The sequence below is a fragment of the Oncorhynchus keta genome, chromosome 28 (genome assembly GCF_023373465.1).
Source record: "Oncorhynchus keta strain PuntledgeMale-10-30-2019 chromosome 28, Oket_V2, whole genome shotgun sequence".
Classification (NCBI taxonomy): Eukaryota; Metazoa; Chordata; class Actinopteri; order Salmoniformes; family Salmonidae; genus Oncorhynchus; species Oncorhynchus keta.
Genome location: NC_068448.1, coordinates 47,184,293 through 47,206,856, shown reverse-complemented (window position 1 = coordinate 47,206,856; position 22,564 = coordinate 47,184,293). Strand labels below are relative to the sequence as shown.

The following is a 22,564-nucleotide window of genomic DNA, read 5'->3' as shown; positions in this document are numbered from 1 at the left end:
TGCTGCTACTCGCTGTTTATTATCTATGCACACTTTACAAATTACCTCGACTAACCTGTACATTGACTCGGTAACACCACCCCCTGTATATAGCCTCGTTATTGTCATTTTCTTGTTACTTTTTTTCCCCCATATCATTTTTATCCAAGAAGAATATCCAAGAAGATCACAGAAGGACGGAAATAGAATTGGCAGGAGATATGAGTCTTTCTGAAGCATTCCACAACAGTATTATTAATATAAGGGCAGAATCCTACCGGGAGATATACGCACACGACTCAAAACCTCCACGCAAATCTGCGATCAACATCAGTGGCAATACACATAAGACTTCAAGTAACTCGAGTGTGTATTTTCAGTGTGAGTTCGCAAGTTAGGATTCAGCCCGCGATAGTCTCCTTTACAGTATCAACAGAGGCTTGATGCACAGAAACCCAAATCTTCAATCGGCACACTGAAACAGTATTATGAAATGTCCAGGATGTGTTAGATGTGGCATGTGGTGGGTGTCATCCAGGGAACAGTGATCTCCGGGCAGTGGTGTGCCTATACTCACGGCAGGGCACTGGGCCAGTTTGTCTGCGGCAACCATCTGGACATTGAGGTGCTTAGCCTGGGACTTCCCTCTGGACTTGATGAGCCTCTGCAGAACCTGTGGGACATATGAGCGAGGGGCATGAGAGGCCATCAGCACCATAACGGAGTAAACTCAATCCCATTAAAGCGTTGCCAACACCGTAGCAAAGTCAACTCCATCACACGGAAACGTCATCAGCACTGTGAGGAAGTCAACTCCGATGTAGCAGCAACATGGAAACTTGAGCCTAACATCAGCACTAAAGTAGAACTGTGGTTCTGATTCACAGCAGCAGACGTTGATAAAAAGAGGAGTCAAATACACTTGGTTTATCCCATCGAGGTGCGATTCAGACTGCCAACACTTTGATTTAGAGCCATAATTCACATTCCTTCAGCGACTCCTTCTTTCCCTTTCTATCTTACTCAAATGCCAGCGTTTTTTGAAGGATATTTGAATCATGGGTGTTATTTACACTAAGGCTGAAGGTTAGCGTGATGAATCAGTCGCCCCACTTCACTCTCTCCCATTCAGACGAGCGGAGTAGTCAGCGCCGACAGGCCGTGTTTAATAACCCAAACAGGACGCCGTTCAGTTAGAAAAATGCGATATGAGCAGTGACAAGACATCCATACACCACTTGCTCCCCAATGCATCAGGGACATCCATAGACCTCCATAAACCAGTAGGAGACTACTTCCCTACTCAGGAGACTTCAGCTCAGTTTACTTCATCAATCTGTCACTCACTGCTCTCACACTGGACCGTTTACACGTGTTCTCCTGGCCTGCATCTACCTTTCCACAATTACACATAATATTACTGTGTGATATGGAAGGTTGGCTGAATACATTACTAGAAAATAAAGGTTAGTATTAGAATATGAACCATGTAATACACTAGGGCACACTGTACACTAGTACACTGCATTCAGTCTGACATGTCAAGTTTAAACTACCAAAGTGCATTTTGTGGCATGGAAATGTATGTTGCCATTTTTTTGCATTGCTTGGCCTCACCTTAGGAGAGGAGATCTTGACGTAGACGATGATAGGAGCCAGGGATGTCTTGCCCAGTTGGGCCGGGTGGTTGATGGTGTCTGCGTCCAGAACCACCAGCTGTAAGGTCCGGGCCAGTTCAAAGATACGCTCTATCTCACTCTGCACTTCAGCTACTAAGAGAGAACGAGAGGGGCAGAGGGAGGGACAGACGAGTCACAGACAGAGAGAAAGAGAGCGAGAACGAAAGTCAAACCATAGATCTGTTTCCATTCTGCCGTTCAGTTAGGCGGCGGTGAGAGAAGGAGATATTAGCAAGACAATGATTATACATTTTTTTTTTATGAAATATTAGCTTTTCCCTCAAAAAAAGGAAATTCAAAAGCTAATTTGACCTTTGTACAAACAAGGATTTTCAACATAAGCAGCTTGACTACTGCTAGACTACTCCAAGATTCATTGGTTAGATTAGGAAGGAAGAGGTTGTGTGTGCTCGGTTGCATCTAGGACACTGTACATTGAACTCATTACACCTGGTTCGCAAGCATGTGAACGGCTTGTGTATGGAGTGTATGGTTGATGAAACAGTGAAGCATGTGTTTGTTTCTTTATTCATTGATATATCATAACCGGCATCGATAAAAGACAGTACTGTGCAGCCGTTTTCATCGACCTGGCCAAGGCTTTCGACTCTGTCAATCACCGTAGACTCAACAGCAGACTCAACAGCCTTGGTTTCTCAAATGACTGCCTCGCCTGTTTCACCAACTACTTCTCAGATAGAGTTCAGTGTGTCAAATTGGAGGGCCTGTTGTCCGGACCTCAGGCAGTCTCTATGGGGGTACCACAGGGTTCAATTCTCGGGCTGACTCTTTTCTCTGAAAATGTCAATGATGTCACTCTTGCTGTGGGTGATTCCTTGATCCACCTCTACGCAGACGACACCATTCTGTATACATCTGGCCCTTCTTTGGACCCTGTATTAACAAACCTCCAAACGAGCTTCAATGCAATACAACACTCATTCCGTGGCCTCCAAGTGCTCTTAAATGCAAGTAAAACTAAATGCATGCTCATCAGCCGAATCGCTGCCCGCACCCGCCAGCCCAACTAGCATCACTACTCTGGACGGTTCTGATTTAGAATATATGGACAACTACAAATAACTAGGTGTCTGGCTAGACTGTAAACTCTCCTTCCAGACTCATATTAAGCATCCTCAAATTAAATCTAGAATCGCTTCCTATTTCTCAACAAAGATTCCTTCAACGATGTTGCCAAAACTACCCTCGTAAAACGAACTATCCTACCGATCCTCGACTTTGGCGATGTCATTTACAAAATAGCCTCCAACACTCTACTCAGCAAACTGGACGCAGTCTATCACAGTGCCATCCATTTTGTCACCAAAGCCCCATATACCACCCACCACTGCGACCTCAATGCGCTCGTCGGCTGGCCCTCGCTACATATTCGTCGCCAAACCCACTGGCCCCAGGTCATCTTTAAGTCTTTGCTAGGTATAAATCTCTGCCTTATCTCAGCTCACTGGTCACCATTGCAACACCCACCCGTAGCACGCACTCCAGCAGGTATATCTCACTGGTCATCCCCAAAGCCAAGACCTGGTTTGGCTGCCTTTCCTTCCAATTCTCTGCTGCCAATGACTGGACTGAATTGCAAAATCGCTGAAGTTGGAGACTTATATCTCCCTCACTAACTTTAAGCATCAGCTATCTGAGCAGCTTACCGATCGCTGCAGCTGTACACAGCTAATCTGTAAATAGCCCATCCAACTCCCTACCTCATCCCCACATTGCTTTTATTTACTTTTTTTTGTTTCTACTTGCACATCGTCATCTGCACATCTATCACTGCAGTGTTAATTTGCTAAATTGTAATTACTTCGCTGCTATGGCCTATTTATTGCCTTACCTCCTCTTTCCTCTTTGCCTTACTCTATTTGCACACACTGTATATATATATGTTTCTATTGTGTTATTGACTGCTTTTGTTATCCCACTTGTAACTTTGTGTTGTTGTTGTTTTTCGAACTGCTTTGTTTTATCTTGGCCAGATTGCAGTTGTAAATGGGAACTTGTTCTCAACTGGCCAACCTGGTTAACCTCTTGAAGCTAGGGGGCACTATTTTTATGTTTGGAAAAATAACGTTCCCAAAGAAATGGCCTATTTCTCAGGACCAGATGCTAGAATAGGCATATAATTGACAAATTAGGTTAGAAAACACTCTAAAGTTTCCAAAACTGTCAAAATATTGTCTGTGAGTATAACAGAACTGATATTGCCGGCGAAACCCTGAGGAAAATCAAATCAGGTAGTGCCTCTTATTTTGAAACCCTTCTGTTCCTTTGCATGCCTATCCAACATTTAAAGGGATATCAACCAGATTCCCTTTTCTCTGGCTTCCCTAAGGTGTCAACAGTCTTCAGACATAGTTGCAGGCTTTTATTTTGAAAAATGAGCCAGAAAGATAACATCGCGTCAGGTGGTCGCATGAGTTTTGCTCGCGCAACATTGCCTTTCACTCTCCTACTGATAAAGACATTTGCGGTTGATATATTATCAATTATATATTTTTTTTAAACCTGAGGATTGATTATTAAAAAAATGTTTGACATGTTTCTGTGGACATTACGGAAACTATTTGGAATTTGTCTGGGTTGTCGTGACCGCTCTTTCCTGTGGATTTCTGAACATAATGCGCCAAACAAACAGAGGTATTTTGGATTTTAAAAAAAATCTTTATGGAACAAAATAAACATTTATTGTGTAACTGGGAGTCTCGTGAGTGAAAACATCCGAAGATCATCAAAGGTAAACAATTAATTTGATTGCTTTTCTGATTTTCGTGACCAAGATACTTGATGCTAATTATACATAATGCTTTGTCGAGCGATCGATACATTTACATAAATGCTTGGATTGCTTTCGCTGTAAAGCATAATTTCAAAATCTGACACGACAGGTGGATTAACAAAAGGCTAAACTGTGTTTTCCTATATTGCACTTGTGATTTCATGAATATAAATACTTTTAGTAATATTCATTGAATGTGGCGCTATGCAATTCAGCGGTTGTTGATGACAATTATCCCGTTAACGGGATTAACAGACCTTGAGAAAATCTGAAAGGAAGAATGGGACAAAATCCCCAAATCCAAATGTGCAAAGCTGATACAGGCATACCCAAGACGACTCAAAGCTGTAATCACCGCCAGAGGCACTTCTACAAAGTGCTGATTCAGAGGTGTGAATATTTATGTAAATGACATATTTCTGTATTTCATTTTCAATACATTTGCAAACATTTCTAAAAACATGTTTTCACTTTGTCATTATGGGATATTGTGTGTAGATGGGTGGAAAAAAACATATATTTAATCCATTTTGAATTCAGACTGTAACTAAACTAAATGTGGAACAGGTCAAGGGGTATGAATACTTTGAAGGCACTTTATCTGGGACTGGGAAATAGCGTGACACCAATCAGACCCCCGAGGGCTGAAGTACCAGATCGAGATGGAATCAACAGACTCGACACAAGATCCAGCATGAGCTGATGCAGGGCTCCCCTGGAGAGTTAGCGTCTTGTAGGTTTTTCTCCAACCCTAATCGAGTGCACCTGATTCTTATAACTATTTGATCGATAAGCTACAGGAGGGTAACTCTCCATGAGATCTGAACCTCCACCTAGTCCCCCCCCACCTTTTTCTCTTGTGACCTCTCTTCCTCTACTATAGCTGTCTTTAGTGATTGGACTGAAAGAGATGTAAACACAGACAGCCGGCCGCTACGACATTTAACAATGTGTCATTCATTTGCCATTAAATCATCATGTAAAATAAAGTAAATCTTTGTTTCATATTCTTGTTTGTTTGTGCTAAGGACATCCAGTAGGTTAATATGAATAGTACTTATGAGTGTATTTCAATCATGTTGGTAAGATATTGTAATACTTTCTGTAACTGGTCTCATCACCTGCTGCTTGCATTTCAATAGGTCATTTGTATTTAAATTATACAATTGCCAGAAAGTGAGAATTAATCAGGCTTAGATGCTGCAACATCAGTCAACAACCATTGTAGTGCAGAACAGCATTGCCTTAACACTTGTGATGAGACTCTATTGGAGATATGGCCAAAGAGTAGCTTATACCGACGATCAAGGTAAGAATATACATAGCTATAAAGTTCTATTTCTGTTTGATTAAATTGTTGCGGCATTATGCTATGTAATTTGAGCATTGGTTTAAATTGATACAACAAAATGAACGTTTGTAGCCGATCTGAGCTCATGCCTGCATGTTTGATAGTTAATCTACCTTGAATAATACTGTGAGTATTAATCAAATGGAAGGCACTTCCGTCAACTTTCTTGGTCTTTCGAGCGTCACTGTTGACAACTTAGTGGAACTTCTTTAATGTCTTCTAAGAGAATCCCGACGGGAGAATGGTACATTTTATAGATTCTTTTAGCAAGAAAAAGCCATCTGCTGACCATTTAAGGAATTGAGTCCTCAACCGGTGGGCCAAATTTCATTCTGTGATCTGGAATATTGACAAGCGTAACTACGTCTATAATACTATAGGATTGTGTGGAAATATCATTATTTTTTATTTAACCTTTATTTAACTAGGCAAGTCAGTTAAGAACAAATTCTTATTTTTAATGCCGGCCTACCCCAGCCAAACCTATGGGACTGCCAATCATGGCCTGGATTCGAACCAGAGACTGCCTCTTGCACTGAGATGCAGTGCCTTAGACCGCTGTGCCACTCGGGAGTAACGAGTAGTAACTAATGCATTTTTCTCCAGTTGGGTCAAATACATATGTCATGAACAGTCCAGGAAATCTCCCTTGCAACACTTTTTATTACATTTCATTAGCAGCTCAAACAAAGCTTGGGTTTGCCCATCGAGAGCTGCCCATGACTAAGATACACCCACCTCTTGCCCTATTTGTTTGTGATCGGAAATTGCGCTGATGGTCCAGATGTGTGTCTGATAATTATAATTCAGCGATTGTCATTAGGCCCACTAAACTTGAAGCCAGAATTGATGTGTATACGGTTGTATGCGCGCGTCTTGGTATTGGCCACTTATCTCCGCTTTGGAAAAATATTAGTGTTCTCGTGAACCACAACGCCATTTCCAAGTCAATTCAAGTCAAGAATTGTCATGCAGCCGACATGCGGTAATGTTAAATAATTATGTAATTGCCTATAGTTTTCTTGCATTGACCTGCCCCTACTATTTATTTTGCCAGGACGCCGTACAGGACCGTACTGGCTTAGTCCACTTTCACCCCTGTATCTATCACCATCAAGACAGAGTCAGGGTTCAGCGTACAGTCAAAACATCAGTCCCCGAAGTGACAAAATAATTATCCAGTTGCATTGGTTTCAAGTTAAAGCTTTTAGTCAGAAGTGGAGTACAAAGAGTAATGTTTGTGCAGTGTCTTGACTCTGTCCCAGGGCTAATGTATCTTTAAAGATGGGTGGGTTTATCCCATAACTACTCCCCTAACCAAAAAGGGTTCTTCTATGGGGACAGCCGAAGAACCCTTTTAGTTTTCTAGATAGCACCTTTTATTCTAAGAGTGTAATGGAGCAACCGGCACACCAGGGATGCATCCCAGATGGCACCGTACTCCCTATTTAGTGCACTACTTTTGACCAGGGCCCATAAGACTCTGGTCAAAGGTAGTGCACTATGAAGTGAATAGTGTGCCATTTGGGACACACCCAATGAGTAACGTTACAGAGCACCACGGCGATCCAACACAAAGATTAGCTACATGTATTCCGGAGTTTCGTTGGCTCAGTGAGGTCCTGTTTCATTGTTATCGCAGCTTGTTACTCAAGCCTGGTAAAAACAGCTGCGTTCTTGACCTTGTTATCTGGCAGCAGGTATCTAGTCTCTCCTTTCTTTCTCTCTCTTTCGTCCCAAAAGCAAACATTTTTCATCACAGGCCTGGCCAGGTCATTCTTCGCCTTCCAACATCTGTAGGTCTGCATTATAATCATCTCCAAGGATTGTGCCCAAATGGCACCCTATTCCCTATATAATGCACTACTTTCGACTAGAGCCCTTTGGGCCATGGGCAAAAGTGGTCCACTATATCGGGAATATGGTGCCTTTTGAGAAACATCCAAATACTTTCTTTCATCTTTTACTCGTTCCCTTCTCTCTATGCAATGAATTAGTCTCTCTACATACAATGGGCCCGAGAAGAACACAGAGGTCCCCCAGCCTCATACCTCCAAACTTACCAAGGTTGGAGCGTGTGTTGGATCGCTCGATGATGGCGTGTTTACTAGGGTTGTTGAGGACGGAGCGTTTGGCAAGAGAGATGTCTGCAGTGACTCGAGTGATTGATATTCTGATAGGAAGGCAGAGAGAAAATAACTGGTCACCGAGAGACTAGAGTGTGCTCTGATTTCTGAAACAGCCTTATCAATCAAATATTTAACACTTGGGAAAAAGTACAGAATTAGAAACAAAAAGGCATAGCAGCAAAATCACCATCCATAAGGAAGAGGGGAGAGTTTTGTGATTTCTAAGCAAGGTTTGGTAGAAGAGGGAAGAGAGTGGTGAGAGTATGCTTTGTAAAACTCATTATTGGTTATCAAAAGGGTTGCACTTTGAGAGGGATATAAAACAATGCACAGTATATGCTATTGTAAAATAATTTCCCTACTGTGGATGGGCAAGCGGCCAGGCAGCCGGAGAGGAGAGGAGCTGAGGAGAACCCTGCACTGCACTAAGGCCCACTATAGCCTATTAAGGACATGGAGAGGGCCTATTTAAAGTAGCAGCGAGCACACATCTCCAGGCCAAACAAACTTGTTACACACTCCCTCTGCGAAACCTCCAGGGATGACTAAATACCAGCCTATAGGACTCGGGCAGAGCATACTGAACAAGGATACAGAGAGAGAGAGAGAAAGAGGGAGGGAAGAAAGGAAAGCAGGGACAGCTCAACTTACCTTCCCTCAAATCTGTGTTTCAAAAAGTCAAACAGTGCTTTTTGCATCATATCTGTCACCTGCAACCAAATGGGGCAATAAAAACATAGTGAACATTTTAGAAATCACCATCATGAAAACAGACAATATGTGTGTGTGCATGGGTGGGTGAATCAAAGCAAGCTCTTTGTTGCTGAAAAAGGGAGCCCCGCAGATTGCTGTTTCAGTATTGACTGAGGGCACGTCAGCCTTCCCCTTGTAAACAACTGTGATCCTCCTCAGCTTAGTGTGTCCTGTTCTCACCAGGTTCCAGAGACCCCTGCCCCTGTCTACCTCCCACAAATACACAGAGACAAAGCTCAACTCTGTCATTGTATCTACAATGTAAACTAGTAGTAGAAGTGTAGTTAGTGTAAACAGTGTGCATTAGTGAGTTGAGTAGTGGTGCTAGTTCAAGTAGGAGGGTGGCAAAATTCCAGTAACTTTTCCAGAAATCAGAAGGGAATAAGCAGGACATCCAGAATCCTCCAACCAGGACTTCTGGAAACCCGGGGTAGTTTGGGAACATTACACATTGGTTTCCTTACCCTGTAAACAGTCTATGGACAAGGTATGACAGCAATCCATCGTTTGGTTTCATTTCCCTGGCAGTTGCTTGCACAAGTCCCATTGAAGTCATGGGACCGATATTAGCATTTTCCAAATCATATATATAAGTGACTTTGTTGAGCTTCACAATAAATTGTAGTTACTTTCGAATGATTTGGACATGATGTGTGAAAAAAAATAATAATATCAGTCCCATGACTTGAATGGGATTTGTGCCACAAATGCTAAAACGTTAATATTTGGAAACAGTGCCTGGGAAACTAAACCACCTCATTGGTTTGCTGTCATACCTTAAAGGGTAAGGAAGGGTAATAAAGGGTTCATGAGTAAGGGTAAGGAAGGGTTGCTGTCATAGCTTAAAGGGTAAGGAAGGGTAATAAAAAGGGTTAATGCGTAAGGGTAAGGAAGGGTTGCTGTCATAGCTTAAAGGGTAAGGAAGGGTAATAAAAAGTTAATGCGTAAGGGTAAGGAAGGGTTGCTGTCATAGCTTAACAGGTAAGGAAGGGTAATAAAGGGTTAATGCGTAAGGGTAAGGAAGGGTTGCTGTCATAGCTTAAAGGGTAAGGAAACCAATATATAATTTAAACATTTGGGTGAACTATCCCTTTAACAATTAGGTCACATTCCACTGCTTAGACATTGCATGCATCAACCAATGGTTTCGTGCCACGACATCAACTGTGTCATTTACTGACAGATTGCTATAACATATGATGTGGTTAGCTGATAGGTAATATGCCTATCCAGGTGATATAAGATCTGGCAACATAAGTAGTGGAATGCGACCGTTGTGATCTAAATAGAATGTCCTTGTGAGTGTAGTAGTGGTAGTGTCAGTAATAATCCCTTACAAAAATTTTACAGCAATTTATAACAATTATGTTACCTCGTAGCCCTTCAGTGACGGTCCAACCAGGACCACAGGTCGCATGGAAGGCACAACGTCGTATGGAGGAATGTGTTCCGTCTGCCCAACGAGAGAAAACAAACCATCAGCTTCACATCCAGGGAGATTATAATATATAGGATGCATCCCAAATGGCAACCTATTCCCTACACAGTGCAGGGCCCTGGTAAAAAAAAAGTAGTGCACTCAATAGGGAATAGGGTGGCATTTGGTATGCATACACAGAATTACACACTACGTCCAGCAGGGAACAGCAAAGCACAACCCATTAGACCAGGGTTTCCCAAACTCAGTCCTGGGGCCCCCCTGGGAGCCAGTTTTGGTTTTGCCCAGCAAAACTAACTCATCATCAAGCTTTGATTATATGAAATAAGTAAACGTGCATCCGGGAGAGGGGCAGGACCCAGTTTGGGAAGCCCTGCACTAGACCATTTAATAGAACTGAAAGGAACTATGAAATTAGTTGTCCTAATTGCGAGTCCCAATTTACACTCAACACACAAGGATGCCAGCTAGAATGTTCATCCCATAGAGATAGGGGTGTTCTGTTTTCAAAAGTAACAAATGATACCGAATTATAAACACACACTGAACAAATATTAAGATAATCTGTTAGTATTTGCTCTTAGAATACAACATTCTAATCTTCACCCAACCCCTAAATGAATTGACAAGAAGCTTCACATGAACAACAATCAATCAATGTGTGGAAGTCAAGGTATACAGTGGCTTGCGAAAGTATTCACCCCCCCTTGGCATTGTCCCTACTTTGCTGATTTACTACCTGGAATTAAAATCTTTGATTTACACAACATGCCTACCACTTTGAAGATGTAGAATAAGTTTTATTGTGAAGAAAAAAATAATTATATAAGGCAAAAAACTCTAAACTTGTGAGTGTACATAATTGGATTGAGGTCTGGGCTTTGACTAGGCCATTCCAAGACATTTAAATGTTTTCCATTAAACCGCTCGAGTGTTCTGCCCCTGAACAGGCAGTTAACCCACTGTTCCTAAGCCGTCATTGAAAATAAGAACTTGGTCTAAACTGACTTGCATAATTAAAATAAAGGTTAAATTAAATTCCTTCAAATCTGACCAATTTCCCAGTCCCTGCCGATGAAAAACATCCCAGTAGGATGCTGCCACCACGCTTTACTGTGAGGATGGTGTTCTTGGAGTGATGTAAGGTGCTGGGTTTGCGGCAGACATAGCATTTTCCTTGTTGGCCAAAAAGCTAAATTTTAGTCTTAATCTGACCAGAGTACCTTCTTCCATATGTTTGGGGAATCTCCCACATGCCTTCTGATAAACACCAAACATGTTTGCTTATTTTTTTCTTTGAGCAATGGCTTTTTATCTGTCCGCTCTTCCGTAAAGCCCAGCTCTGTGGACTGTACGGTTTAAAGTGGTCCTATGGACAGATACTCCAATCTCCACTGTGCAGCTCCTTCAGGGTTATCTTTGGTCTCTTTGTTGCCTCTCTGATTAATGTCCTCCTTGCCTGGTCCGTGAGCTTTGGTGGGCAGCACTCTCTTGGCAGGTTTGTTGTGGTGCCATATTCTTTCTATTTTTTAATAATGGATTTAATGGTGCTCCGTGGGATGTTCAAAGTTTTGGATATGTTTTTATAACCCAACCCTGACCTGTACTTCTCCACCACCTCCAAAACCCTGCTCCTGTTTGGTGAGCTCCTTGGTCTTTATGGTGCCGCCCCTTGCTTAGTGGTGTTGCAGACACTGGGGTCTTTCAGAACAGGTGTATATATACTGAGATCATGTGACAGAACATGTGACACTTAGATTGCACACAGGTGTCACTTCTGAAGGCAATTGGTTGCACCAGATCTTATTTAGGGGCTTCATAGAAAAGGGGGTGAATACATATGCACACATCACTCTTCTGTTTACATTTTTTTTGCATTTCACTTCACCAATTTGGACTATTTTGTGTATGTCCATTACATGAAATCCAAATAAAAATCCATTTAAATTACAGGTTTTAATGAAACAAAATTGGAAAAACGCCAAGGGGGGTGAATACTTTTACAAGGCACTGTACTTGTGTTGAGTGTGGAGACAGCAGAATCTCTAATTTCACAATTCTTATCTACTCAAAGGGGAATGTCAGTAGAGGAACGTGTTAGACAGAACAGGGATAATCACAACAGAAGGCTAGAAATGCAAACAGGAGAGGAGCAGACTAGCAGAATAAAAAACACCCAGTCACACAGCAACAGAGTAGGAGCTCAGTGTATCTCAGTGACAGCTTCAGAGGGATCCGTCTGTGTGTGTGTGTGTGTGTGACAGCGAGGCAGTAGACCTCTAATGCCACATCTGCGTGTGCTGTCACAGTGGTGTGACAGTGCAGTGTGAGGAACACTCCGACAAACTGACAGACAGACACGCCATTGCTTTGAAGGGAAATGAAAGCAGAGCGAGCAAGCGAGAGAGAGAGAGGCAGACGTTGCACTGAGTCGGTTTGTCACACTTCTACCTCCTCTTCTGTGCAATATTAATGGACTATTATGTTTTCAAATGTAATCTAATCTTCTTTCGACTCTGTATTACTGCTACACTGAACTACACTGAACAAAAATATATGCGCAATTTCAAATATTTTACTGAGTTACAGTTCATATAAGGAAATTGGTCAATTCAAATAAATTAATGAGGCCCTAATGTATTGATTTCACATGACTGTGAATACAGATATGCATCTGTTGGTCACAGATACCTTAAAAAAAAGTTAGAGCGTGGATCAAACCAGTCAGTATCAGATGTGACCACCATTTGCCTCATGCAAATGCTGCCTGACAAATCTCCTTCGTATAGAGTCGATCAGGCTGTTAAATGTGGCCTGTGAAATGGTGTCCCACTCCTCTTCAATGGCTGTGTGAAGTTGCTAGATATAGTCTGGAATTGGAACATGCTGTCGTACACGTCAATCCAGAGCATCCCAAACATGCTCAATGAGTGACATATCTGGTGAGTATGCAGGCCATTGAAGAACTGGGATATTTTCAGCTTCCAGAAATTGTGTGTACAGGTCCTTGCAACAGTGCATTATCGTGCTGAAACATGAGGTGATGGTGGTGGATGAATGGCAGACAATGGGCCTCAGGATCTCGTCACAGTATCTCTGTGCATTCAAATTGCCATTGATAAAATGCAATTGTGTTTGTTGTTCATAGCTCATGCCTGCCCATACCGTAACCCCAGCGCCACTACTCTGTTTACAATGTTGACATCAGCAAATCACTCGCCCACACGATGCCATCTGCCCGGTACAGTTGAAACTGGGATTCATCCGATTCTCCAGAGTTCCAGTGGCCATGGAAGGTGAGCATTTGCACACTGAAGTCTGTTACAACGCCGAACTGCAGTCAGGTCAAGACCCTTTCCTGAGACGGATTGTGACAGTTTGTGCAGTAATTCTTTGTTTGTACATCATCAGCTGTCTGGGTGGTTGGTCTCAGATAACCGCGCAGGTGAAGAAGCCGGATGTGGAGTTCCTGGGCTGGCGGTGGTTACACGTGGTCTGCAGTTGAGAGGCCGTTTGAACGTACTGCCAAATTCTCTAAAACGACGTGGTTGAGAAATTATCATTAAATTCTCTGGCAACAGCTCTGGTGGACATTCCTGGAGTCAGCATTCCAATTCCACGCTCCCTAAAAACTTGAGTTGTGTGACAAAACTGCATATTTTATAGTGGCCTTTTATTGTTCCCAGCACAAGGTGCACCTGTGTAATGATAATTCTGTTTAATCAACTTCTTGATATGGCAAAGAAGAAATGGTCACCAAATGGTACCTATTGCTTTTGCATTTTTTTCTCCATCTCACCCTTTTTTTTTATATCTTAGTCTCTCTGCTGTCTACCTGTCTTTTCCTCTCTCCATCGCTTTCCCTCTGTTCCTCTCTCCATCTCTTTTCCTCTCTCCATCGCTTTCCCTCTGTTCCTCTCTCCATCTCTTTTCCTCTCTCCATCTCTTTTCCTCTTCCTCTCCATCTCTTTTCCTATTTTCATCTCCATTTATTTTCCTCTTTTCCTCTCTCATCTCCATCTCTTTCCCTCTCTCCATCTCTTTCCCTCTCTCCATCTCTTTTCCTCTTCCTCTCTCCATCTCATTCCCTCTCTCCATCTCTTTTCCTCTCTCCATCTCTTTTCCTCTTTTACTCTCTCCATCTCTTTTCTTCTCTCCATCTCTTTTCCTCTCTCCATTTCTTTTCCTCTCTCCATTTATTTTCCTCTCTCCATCTCTTTTCCTCTCTCCATCTCTTTTCTTCTCTCCATCTCTTTTCCTCTCTCCATCTCTTTTCTTCTCTCCATCTCTTTTCTTCTCTCCATCCTTTTCCTCTCTCCATCTCTTTTCTTCTCTCCATCTCTTTTCTTCTCTCCATCTCTTTTCTTCTCTCCATCCTTTTCCTCTCTCCATCTCTTTTCTTCTCTCCATCTCTTTTTCTCTCTCCATCTCTTTTTCTCTCTCCATCTATTTTCTTCTCTCCATCCTTTTTCTTTCTCCATCTCTTTTTCTCTCTCCCCCCCTCCCCCCTTCCCCTTGCTCTCTCTATTCAGCTCTCTGTCTTTCTAGGTCTCCATCTCTTTTCCTCTCTCAATCTCTCTCCCAGTATCTGTCTCTCTCACTTTCATTTTTCTTCTGCTGCCGTCACTGGCGGTCCCTAGGGAACTCTTGTTACATCCGAGTGGGGAAAGTGCTCCTAGATGCGGGCCAAAGCTGACCACGTCTGGAGAACCACCGGTCACTGTAGTCACAGAGATTTTAGGCCATATTTTCCTGGCCTCGACTACAGGGTTATTGTTACAAAAGAAAATGCATGCTGCTAGATGATTGAAAACGTTGGCTATTGTTGCCATAGTTGTTGTATGGTCTTAGAAATGACATTAGGCTGTACCTCTGTATCCATTTGGTATGCTGATTATTGAAAGAGGATGGAGATGACGTTGGGGTTTGACAAGATATGCTCCATGTCAAGACACGGAGTGCACACTTGGACTGAGAACGCTTGTGTTTTGTTATGTGTATAAGGTATGCCTACACACACATCCCATCATGTGCCAAGAAAGCCCTGACGGGATGTTCCTAACTGCTTTGGAATGGTGTATTAAACGTAGCAGTGCTTTACATAAGAATAGATTTACGTAAGTCGTTTCATAATAAGACAAACACAAGAAGAGTTGTTGTATTTGTTCTAAAAGAGGTCACACTTGATTCATGCTGCTGTGTGATAAACACAACCAAACCAACAAGAGGACAGCAATCGCTGTTACTGTGGATATACACTTCTGGTTTAAGAGCTGGATACGCTGAGTTCCCACTAAATCTGCATCACGCACGTACACACGCACACACAGAGACCACAGCGACGACAGTGAGTAAAAGGGGAGTCAAGAACGACCACAAGCACCGCAGAGAAATCACAGAGGCACATCCCCCAGACCCCCAATGCCCTGCTGGGGGTTTGGTGTGTGCTGCATGCTAACTTAACTTACCGACTTCTGCTTCTGCTTAGCTACAGCCCAGGTGGAAGAGGAGAGAGAAAGAGCGTTAAGAATCAGGCAACATGCATGCTAATGGCTCAAACACCCAGCGGAGGGGGGGGGGGGGAGACACGGACTGCGGCAGTAAGTCACGTAGGATAAACAGAACGGACAGACAACCGATTTTGGACAGAGTGATGCTGAGCAGCCACAGTCAGGAAGTTGTCATGGGTAGCCGGACGGATGGACGGAGAGAGGAGATACAGGTCGAGAAAGAATACCAGCGTACTGCCATGTTTACCTTCTTAAAGAAGGGCATTCGTTTGTCTTTGGCTAGGGTGGGTGACATGACAGCGTTTGGCTGACTGACTTTAGGGGAGCGAAGGTGGACTGGAAGCTCATTGTCCTCGGGGTCTAAGCCTGTGGCGTCTATGTCAACGGCTATGCACACAGACATACAAGGCCACCGTCACACAGAGGCAATACACCGAAAGGCTACAGAGGTAACAATGAACACCTAACACTGAACAGATACACAGGTTATTCCAGCACATATAAAAACTATACAAACCATAAACGCGCCATAGCCAACTATGGTCATACTATGGTTTGACTCTTCAGAAAAAGAGCACTGACAGTAACCAATAGCACAAAAGTTAAGCAAACATTTAAGGCCACAGTAAAACAAAAATACCATTCTAACATTTTTACTATGGGCCTACATCCTGTTGATTTAACTATTGATTGGTCAAATTTCCTGATGTGTACTAATGACAGGTCAGCAGTAAAGTCAAAATAATGACCTTACTAATAAAACTTACCATCGTCTTCTATTTCTGTCCCCCTTCATACTCAAGCCCTCTTAGAGGTTTGATAATACTCAAGTGTTAGAGTAAAGAGTTTGTGTTAGTGAAAAACATGTCGACCACTGTCAAAACCCTGCTCCAAAACCCTGCTCCAAAACCCTGCTCCAATGTCCTGTACTCACCAGAGGAAGGGGGGGTGGATTTCCGCGAGTTAGGAACCACTTCACCTAAACTGGTAGAGGAGTTTGCTCCCGATTTACTGCGAAGATAAATCATTCATATCAGTATATCATTCATATCAACATATTTGACGTGGTGCTAGTTGATAGTGTGGGATATCTCAAGCAGGGCTTGACATTAACTTTTTTAGCCACTTGTCTTTCAGGACAAATAGGACAGATTTTTGACTTGTCCGAAAGCTGAAGTCACTTGTATGGTCTTTAATACCATGGACCAAACAGTGACTGAAAATGTTCTATGATGCAAGGAACCACGTCACAATATACATTCGTTATTGTCACTGGTATGGAATGGAAGGCTGCTGGTTTCTGATCCCATGTATTATATCTCCTGCCGCTGTGGCCTTGAGCAAGGCACTTACCCCCCCACAAAATAAAATACTTCACTGAAAGGCTACTGTATAAAAACACATGTGGTGTGTTATCTGGAGAACTGCTGGGTGTGCTGACTGTTGAACCAACCCTGCACAAACACACCAGAGTCAGCTTATCGAGGGCCTGTTGAGCAGCCGATTTTCGACTATGTGGTGTGTTCATGCAGGACTGGAGCAAAAGCCTAAAGTAGCTCTCCTGGACTCTCCAGGAGGATGGTTGGCCACCCTGAAACATAACAATTATCAACCAAATACCTCTGATGTATTTTAGAAAATAATCACTCACTCACCCAAGGATCAGATGGCTAAGGTCGGTGAGGTAGCGAACTAAGATGTTTTTCTATTTGTAACATATAACATATTCAGTGTTCAGTCCAGGGAGATATTGACAGCACAGGAGTTAGGCTACTTGTCAATTAGGCTGTTCTTTAAAAAAAATACTTTGTCAGAATAACATGGCTGGTATTGAATAGAGGCGAATCCTAGACAATTTTGAGCGCTTGAGAGACTGTTTTACAACTGGGGTATGTATGCAGCATTGGTTTCATCAACTGCACACCTACAAAGTATGTGGGCACTTGCGCATCAAACATCTCATTACAAAATGATGGGAATTAATATGGAGTTGGTCCCCCTTTGCTGCTATAACAGCCTCCACTCTTCTGGGCAGGCTTTCCACAGATGTTGGAACATTGCTGCGGGGGCTTGCTTCCGTTCAGCCACAGGAGCATTAGTGAGGTCGGGCACTGATGTTGGGGGATTAGGCCTGGCTCGCAGTGTTCCAATTAATCCCGATGGGGTTGAGGTCAGGGCTCTGTGCAGGCCAGTCTAGTTCTTCCACATCGATCTCGACAAACCATTTCTGTATGGACCTCACTTTGTGCACGGGGCATTGTCATGCTGAAACAGGAAAGGGCCCTCCCCAAACTATTGCCACAAAGTAGGAAGCACAGAATCATTTAAAATATAATTGTATGCTTTAGCATTAAGATTTCCCTTCACTGGAACTAAGGGGCCTAGCCTGAACCATGAAAAACAGCCCCAGACCATTATTTAACATCCACCAAACTTTACAGTTGGCACTATGCATTGCGACAGGTAGCGTTCTCCTGGCATCCACCAAACCCAGATTCATCCACTGGACTGCCAGATGGTGAAGCGTGGTTCATCACTCCAGAGAACGTGTTTCCAATGGCGGAAAGCTTTACACCACTCCAACCGACGCTTGGCATTGAGCATGTCGATTTTAGGCTTGTGTTTGCGAATGCTCGGCCATGGAAACCCATTTCATGAAGCTTCCGACGGACAGTTATTGTGCTGACGTTGCTTCCAGAGGCAGTTTGGAGCTCGGAAGTGAGTGTTGCAACCAAGAAGAGACAATTTTTACGCACATCAGCCTCAGCAGTCCCATTCTGTGAGCTTGCGTGGCCTACCACTTCGCGACTGATCCATTGTTGCTCCTAGATGTTTCCACTTCACAATGTCAGCACTTACAGTTGACCGGGGCAGCTCTAGCAGGGCATAAATTTGACCAACTGACTTGTTGGAAAGGTGGCATCCTATGACGGTGCCACGTTAAAAGTCACTGAGCTCTTCAGTACGGGCCATTCTACTGCCAATGTTTGTCTATGGAGATTGCATGGCTTTGTGCTCATTGTATACACCTGTCAGCAACGGGTGTGGCTGAAATAGCCAAATCCACTCATTTGAAGGGGCGTCCACATACTTTTGGCCATGTAGTGTCTATCAACTGCGTGTTGGCCATTTGCGGTTATAGCCTAGACGAGTGTCGGTGGAAATGTATTTTAGGACATTGACATTAATACATTCCAGTAGCGAAATCGTTAGTCTGTTATTTTACCCTGCTGCGCAATGTCTCTCGCTCTCCTTCTCATTTGGCAATGGCCCACTGGTAAACAGGTGATGCACACACCATGACTTTTCCAGGACTTCAGTGCTGACCAAAAATGTGCTATAACTGTGCAAATAACTCTCTAACTAACAATTGAATATCAATAAATGTGCAAATGCAGCTAGGCTCACTTTTATCTCAAAAAACGGCATCTGGCGACTGCATGATTGAAATACCGCTCGGGCCTGTCAGAGCAGGCCTACAATAATTATACCCCAACGCGCTCTGCAGAGGTTGGGAGGTAAGTGTGTAATTTACCCCCCAATCTCTGATACAATTCTCGTAGAAGTAGCTTAATTGTTTGATATTGTGATTTTTGCATGATTCTTCTGCACTTGTTCATGCGGACAATTGAATCGGTAACCTGCTTGTCAGGCAATGACTTTTACTTGACCCGAGCAAGCGGACAGGCGTTAATGTCGAGTCCTGTCAAGTGTTGGCTCCATGGCAGCATCATGATTGGGTGAGGTGCATGTTCGTTTCCGTGATGATTGTAATGAGTGAGGGGGCTGGTAGCTACCTGGAGTGGAACTTGCCCTGTTTGGCTCTCTGCTCGTGTTGTACCCGAGTGTTCTCGATCTTCACAGGACTGGGGATGAAACCGATTTCACAGCCTTCCTTCACCAGACGACCTATCCACCAGTCATTATTAAATTTCTACAACAGTGGGACAGATGTAAGACAGATCAGCCTTCTCCTTTTGCTCATCATCACCAACATCATTGTTATCCTCATCATTGTTATTGTCGTCATGGTTATCGTCATCATAGTTGTCATCATCATCATCACCACCTTTATCATAATCATATTTAACCTCACCCTCCTCCTCCTCATCGTCATCATTGTTATCGCCATCATCATAATCATCATCATCATCCTTCTCCACCACATCATCATGTGATATTACTGTGACCCCTGACCTCTTTGACGTGGAGGAAGTCTTTAGCCTCAAAGGAGATGGCCATGCCCGGCACGGGGACGCCATCATCATTGGTGGCGCAGTAGTTGACATTTGTGCGGACAGCAAATGCAACTGGTTTAGTCTGCCAAAGGAAGAAAAGGGAGGGGTTAAAAGTTTTTGTTCTATAAGACATGATACTTATGGGTGTGACTCTTTAAAACATTCAAACGATTCAAGTAAATTGGGATTTTTAACTTTATGAAAAATCCCTAACTGAAAAATGATGTTAGTGGGTCAATTTGTGGGTAATAGTGGGTCCAGTTCCTCAACAACTAAGAGCATTGAAGTGCGAGCCCTGGCTAACAAGCTGAAGCGAACCCGTGCACATGCGCACATTATATTCTTCAATAATTAAGGGGTACATATCATTAATTTATAAGTCACTAAATGGATGTCACAACTACAGATTGAGTTATTTCAGAATGTGTCTGACTCCATGAACAAATACAAGCATTGCACCCTATGCAAGTTAGTTACGGTACATTGAATATTGAGCGATGACTTGGCCACAGGTGACTGTGTGAGAAAGAAGTGTTGCATCTCGCTCATCTCAATATCCTAGCCTACTAATTGAAGTTGCGAGACATTACAAGCAAAGAAATGACAAGATACAGCATTCAGATACAGATAGGCATAGTGCACAGGTTCAGACTGCCTGTCTGTGGGCCGACCTGCCTATACTGTGCTCCTCCCCTCGCTCTCCGTCCCTCGCTAGCTTGCTATGTAAGTTGCAAGTGTTTGCGTTCTCAGAAGTACGACAACTAATCAGTCTCCTCAGTTCCAAAAACGACTGAATCTTAGGAGTCGATTCCCAGCGGAATCCAATCTTAACATTTAGAAATGGGAGTCGACACCAGAAGTCAATGTGCAAGGAGTTGAGGAATCAATCATAGAAAAGAAGGGTGATCCTAAACTTGTGAATACCAGTGCTGGACAAAAAAGTTATACTGATATATACACTAGAAATGAGAGGACTGTACACATCATTTTGCTGCTCTGCAGTGCTTTAGTACACAACATTCCCACTTCACATAAGTCTTCATCAGGAGACAAAGCTGAACTCCACGGAATCGGGAGACAGCAGCGTTCGTTCCCTGAATGTAATTATACGTGATGTTTTTTTATAGCTGAGAAGAGAGCTGTGCTATTCGCGGGGCTATTTTCTCCCCCATTGTGTGAGGTGTAAAAATAACTGCAGTCAGAGATGCTGCCTGGCAGGCAGGTTGTGACTCACGCACACTCACTTCTTTCTTTATCAATGACCATGCTGATGTGCTGGATTGTGTCCCAAATGACACCCTATTCCCTATGTAGTGCGCTACTTTTGACGAGAGTCTGGTCAAACGTAGTGCACTAGATAGGGAATAGAGTGCCATTTGGGATGTATAGATTCTCTGCCCCTTCCTCTACCACCCTGCTATAGGCTACACAGCCTGGATGACAATCAACTGGAGGAAAGCAACACAACATGGGTTAGTGGCATAACCAACATACTGTATGAGCAAAAAGATCAACTAGGGTTGGAGCCTTGGAGCGATTGGACAGTTTCATAACTAAGCTTTGTTTTTGTCTTGTGTTTCCTTCTGACTAACAATGAGCCAACAGTACTTGTGCGAATGATCGGTAAATATAATCGGAACAATGGCTGGATCAATGTGTCCCAACATGAAATCATTCGTGACAGCCGTTCATCCAGGGTGTGTCCCAAATCACACCCTATTCCCGTTTTTAGTGCACTTCTTTTGATCAGGGCTCATAGGGCCAAACGTATAGGGAATAGGGTCGAGATTTGGGATGCAATGCCAGTCCATCTGAATAAAACAAACGGAATAAAATGTTTTCCCTCCTAGGGCCTGACACAACCGCTTTAAGACAGGGAGATCGATCCGATGCAAGAGAATGCAACGAGGTCAAACCCCCCCCCCCCCTCCCCAACTGTCTAAGAGACAGGAGGGAGCAACATGTTGTGCAAATCTACCACCACCGTAGTAAGGCATGACACTTTCTGGACAAATTAATTTAGAACATAAAGACTTTTTAAAAAATAGGTCACTGACAACAGAAAAGAGACGGAGGAACAAATCGTAACCTGACCGTGGCCTTAAAGAATATCCTTTTTTATAACTTGTTTCGAGAATGACATAAAATGTTATGGGACATTATCGTAATCTGTGCTGAGTCTGGCCGTGGCAACGGGTAGTGGCAGTTGGTAACATGGACATGGCTCTATCCGGATGACAATTCCTCTGCCTGTGAAAGCATGACAAGCCTTTCGGCCACTGGCGGTCGACGGAGAGCCAAGCCAAATGCACAATGATTACAACCCACATTCATCTCCACTGGCCCTTTTGCTAAATGTTTACCTGCAGATGAAAGAGAGAGGGAAGGGGAGCTGGAGTGGGAAATGGATGGCTTAGCCTACCACTAGTAAAAAAAAAATCACATCAAAGAGTCATACAGCATAAACCCAATGTGAAACCTTGAAAAATGCTATGCAAACACCAAAGGAATGATAAAGCTAAATCTGACTGGCCATTGTGCAGTTTGGGAGAATTCCAGAAGGGCTGGTCAATCTTTAGCAGAGTGCAACTGACTAAATTGTGTTTTTTTGCATAGAATGATCATTTGTTTGCTAATTATTGGGGCCTGCGTGGTGTGTACAGATGTTGGATCATAATTTGACCCAGTTTGCT

The 22,564-nt window shown here is 43.2% G+C and overlaps 1 protein-coding gene across 7 annotated transcripts in view; it reads right to left on the bottom strand.

Annotated features, from left to right (window-relative positions):
- Positions 1-22,564, bottom strand: part of LOC118361508 (voltage-dependent L-type calcium channel subunit beta-2-like) — a 128,935-nt gene that overhangs the window by 5,195 nt on the left and 101,176 nt on the right. For 3 of the 7 annotated variants that reach the window (XM_052483176.1, XM_052483181.1, XM_052483183.1), the window contains 9 exons: positions 19,831-19,953; positions 19,431-19,567; positions 16,568-16,644; positions 15,881-16,020; positions 10,058-10,138; positions 8,584-8,642; positions 7,867-7,976; positions 1,597-1,751; positions 557-652 (listed from right to left, as the gene is read on the bottom strand). In XM_052483176.1, the coding sequence (XP_052339136.1) occupies positions 557-652; positions 1,597-1,751; positions 7,867-7,976; positions 8,584-8,642; positions 10,058-10,138; positions 15,881-16,020; positions 16,568-16,644; positions 19,431-19,567; positions 19,831-19,953 (978 nt within the window). Of the gene's footprint in view, positions 1-556; positions 653-1,596; positions 1,752-7,866; positions 7,977-8,583; positions 8,643-10,057; positions 10,139-15,591; positions 15,612-15,880; positions 16,021-16,567; positions 16,645-19,430; positions 19,568-19,830; positions 19,954-22,564 lie in introns of all 7 variants that reach the window. The other 4 variants (XM_052483177.1, XM_052483182.1, XM_052483179.1 and 1 more) reach the window with 3 other exon arrangements.